The sequence below is a fragment of the Gigantopelta aegis genome, chromosome 7 (assembly GCF_016097555.1).
Source record: "Gigantopelta aegis isolate Gae_Host chromosome 7, Gae_host_genome, whole genome shotgun sequence".
Taxonomy (NCBI): domain Eukaryota; kingdom Metazoa; phylum Mollusca; class Gastropoda; order Neomphalida; family Peltospiridae; genus Gigantopelta; species Gigantopelta aegis.
This window is the reverse complement of record NC_054705.1, coordinates 24,027,229-24,030,490: the sequence shown is the minus strand read 5'-3', so window position 1 is coordinate 24,030,490 and position 3,262 is coordinate 24,027,229. Positions and strand designations below refer to the sequence as shown.

At 68.5% G+C, this 3,262-nt stretch overlaps 1 protein-coding gene across 1 annotated transcript; it reads right to left on the bottom strand.

The window, feature by feature from the left end:
* Nucleotides 1–969: 969 nt before the first annotated feature.
* LOC121377983 (protein RNA-directed DNA methylation 3-like) lies at nucleotides 970–2,843 on the bottom strand. Its single transcript, XM_041506079.1, has 3 exons — nucleotides 2,791–2,843; nucleotides 1,998–2,552; nucleotides 970–1,543 (listed from the first exon to the last, which is right to left on the bottom strand). The coding sequence occupies exons 1-3, from the start codon at nucleotides 2,841–2,843 to the stop codon at nucleotides 970–972; spliced, it is 1,182 nt and encodes a 393-aa protein (XP_041362013.1).
* Between the last annotated feature and the right edge of the window lie 419 nt (nucleotides 2,844–3,262).

Genomic DNA, 3,262 nt, shown 5'->3' with positions numbered 1-3,262 from the left:
GTGCGTCGTTAAATAAAACATTTCTAGATGCAGGGGCGGGTCCAGGAAATATTTTAGAGTGAGACCTAGAAGGAAATTAGCGCATTTAATTCGTAATATTCAGAGGTACCATAAAAAATTACGTTTAAGTAGTTAGACGCATAGCTACGCCCTAAAATGCGATACGCGAAATATTTCATACTTTGATGGAGAGCGCGAAAAAGTGTAAAAAGGTTTCTGGGGGTACACTCTGTCCCCCACTTGCTCGCTTCGTCCCCCACTCTCCCGCTCTGTCCCTCACTCACCCGCTCCGGACCCCACTCCCCCGCTCCGTTCCCCACTCATCCGCTCTGTCCCTTACACCCCCGCTCCGTTCCCCACTGCCCTGCTCCGTCCCCCCTCCCTTCCTCACTCCCCTGCTGCGTTCTCAACTCCCCAGCTCCATTCCCCACAGCTCCGCTCCGTTCCCCACTCCCCCACCCAATCCCCCGCTCCGTTCTCCATCTCCGCTCCGTCTCCCACTCACCCGCTCCGTTCCCCACTCCTCTGCTCCATTCCCCACTCCTCCGCTCCGTTCCACACTCCCCTGCTCCGTTCCACACTCCTGTTCTCCACCTCTGCTCCGTTCCCCACTCCCCCGCTCTGTCCCTTACACCCCCGCTCCGTTCCCCACTGCCCTGCTCCGTCCCCCCTCCCTTCCTCACTCCCCTGCTGCGTTCTCAACTCCCCAGCTCCGTTCCCCACTGCCGCGCTCCGTCCCCCACTCCCCCGCTCCGTTCCCCACTGTTCCGCTCCGTTCCCCACTGCCGCGCTCCGTCCCCCACTCCCCCGCTCCGTTCCCCACTTTCCCGCTCCGTTCCCCACTGCCGCGCTCCGACCCCCACTCCCCCGCTCCGTTCCCCACTGTCCCGCTCCGTTCCCCACAGCTCCGCTCCGTTCCCCACTGCCCTGCTCCGTCCCCCATCCCTTCCTCACTCCCCTGCTGCGTTCTCAACTCCCCAGCTCCGTTCCCCACTGCCGCGCTCCGTCCCCCACTCCCCCGCTCCGTTCCCCACTGTCCCGCTCCGTTCCCCACTGTCCCGCTCCGTTCCCCACAGCTCCGCTCCGTTCCCCACTGCCCTGCTCCGTCCCCCACTGCCCTGCTCCGTCCCCCCTCCCTTCCTCACTCCCCTGCTGCGTTCTCAACTCCCCAGCTCCGTTCCCCACTGCCGCGCTCCGTCCCCCACTCCCCCGCTCCGTTCCCCACTGTCCCGCTCCGTTCCCCACTGCCGCGCTCCGTCCCCCACTCCCCCGCTCCGTTCCCCACTTTCCCGCTCCGTTCCCCACTGCCGCGCTCCGTCCCCCACTCCCCCGCTCCGTTCCCCACTTTCCCGCTCCGTTCCCCACTGCCGCGCTCCGTCCCCCACTCCCCCGCTCCGTTCCCCACTTTCCCGCTCCGTTACCCACTGCCGCGCTCCGTCCCCCACTCCCCCGCTGCGTTCCCCACTGTCCCGCTCCGTTCCCCACAGCTCCGCTCCGTTCCCCACTGCCCTGCTCCGTCCCCTCTCCCTTCCTCACTCCCCTGCTGCGTTCTCAACTCCCCAGCTCCGTTCCCCACTGCCGCTCTCCGTCCCCCACTCCCCCGTTCCGTCCCCCACTGTCCCGCTCCGTTCCCCACTGTCCCGCTCCGTTCCCCACAGCTCCGCTCCGTCCCCCACTGCCCTGCTCCGTCCCCCCTCCCTTCCTCACTCCCCTGCTGCGTTCTCAACTCCCCAGCTCCGTTCCCCACTGCCGCGCTCCGTCCCCCACAGCTCCGCTCCGTTCCCCACTCCTCTGCTCCATTCCCCACTCCTCCGCTCCGTTCCACACTCCCCCGCTCCGTTCCCCACTGCCGCGCTCCGTCCCCCACTCCCCCGCTCCGTCCCCCACTCTCCCGCTCCGTTCCCCACTGTCCCGCTCCGTTCCCCACAGCTCCGCTCCGTTCCCCACTGCCCTGCTCCGTCCCCCACTGCCCTGCTCCGACCCCCTCCCTTCCTCACTCCCCTGCTGTGTTCTCAACTCCCCAGCTCCGTTCCCCACTGCCGCGCTCCGTCCCCCACTCCCCCGCTCCGTTCCCCACTGTCCCGCTCCGTTCCCCACTGTCCCGCTCCGTTCCCCACAGCTCCGCTCCGTTCCCCACTGCCCTGCTCCGTCCCCCACTGCCCTGCTCCGTCCCCCCTCCCTTCCTCACTCCCCTGCTGCGTTCTCGACTCCCCAGCTCCGTTCCCCACTGCCGCGCTCCGTCCCCCACTCCCCCGCTCCGTTCCCCACTGTCCCGCTCCGTTCCCCACTGCCGCGCTCCGTCCCCCACTCCCCCGCTCCGTTCCCCACTTTCCCGCTCCGTTCCCCACTGCCGCGCTCCGTCCCCCACTCCCCCGCTCCGTTCCCCACTTTCCCGCTCCGTTCCCCACTGCCGCGCTCCGTCCCCCACTCCCCCGCTCCGTTCCCCACTTTCCCGCTCCGTTCCCCACTGCCGCGCTCCGTCCCCCACTCCCCCGCTGCGTTCCCCACTGTCCCGCTCCGTTCCCCACAGCTCCGCTCCGTTCCCCACTGCCCTGCTCCGTCCCCTCTCCCTTCCTCACTCCCCTGCTGCGTTCTCAACTCCCCAGCTCCGTTCCCCACTGCCGCTCTCCGTCCCCCACTCCCCCGTTCCGTCCCCCACTGTCCCGCTCCGTTCCCCACTGTCCCGCTCCGTTCCCCACAGCTCCGCTCCGTCCCCCACTGCCCTGCTCCGTCCCCCCTCCCTTCCTCACTCCCCTGCTGCGTTCTCAACTCCCCAGCTCCGTTCCCCACTGCCGCGCTCCGTCCCCCACAGCTCCGCTCCGTTCCCCACTCCTCTGCTCCATTCCCCACTCCTCCGCTCCGTTCCACACTCCCCCGCTCCGTTCCCCACTGCCGCGCTCCGTCCCCCACTCCCCCGCTCCGTCCCCCACTGTCCCGCTCCGTTCCCCACTGTCCCGCTCCGTTCCCCACAGCTCCGCTCCGTTCCCCACTGCCCTGCTCCGTCCCCCACTGCCCTGCTCCGACCCCCCTCCCTTCCTCACTCCCCTGCTGTGTTCTCAACTCCCCAGCTCCGTTCCCCACTGCCGCGCTCCGTCCCCCACTCCCCCGCTCCGTTCCCCACTGTCCCGCTCCGTTCCCCACTGTCCCGCTCCGTTCCCCACAGCTCCGCTCCGTTCCCCACTGCCCTGCTCCGTCCCCCACTGCCCTGCTCCGTCCCCCCTCCCTTCCTCACTCCCCTGCTGCGTTCTCGACTCCCCAGCTC

Bases quoted from the DNA above. Each gene is read 5' to 3' on its own strand.
- LOC121377983 (XM_041506079.1), bottom strand. From the start codon at position 2,843: ATGGAGCAGAGGAGTGGGGAACGGAGCGGAGCTGTGGGGGACGGAGCG. The intron at 2,553-2,790 runs GTGGGGAACGGA...GGGACGGAGCAG, and splicing joins GTGGGGGACGGAGCGCGGCA to GGCAGTGGGGAACGGAGCGG. The intron at 1,544-1,997 runs GTGAGGAAGGGA...TTGAGAACGCAG, and splicing joins GTTGAGAACACAGCAGGGGA to CAGGGGAGTGAGGAAGGGAG.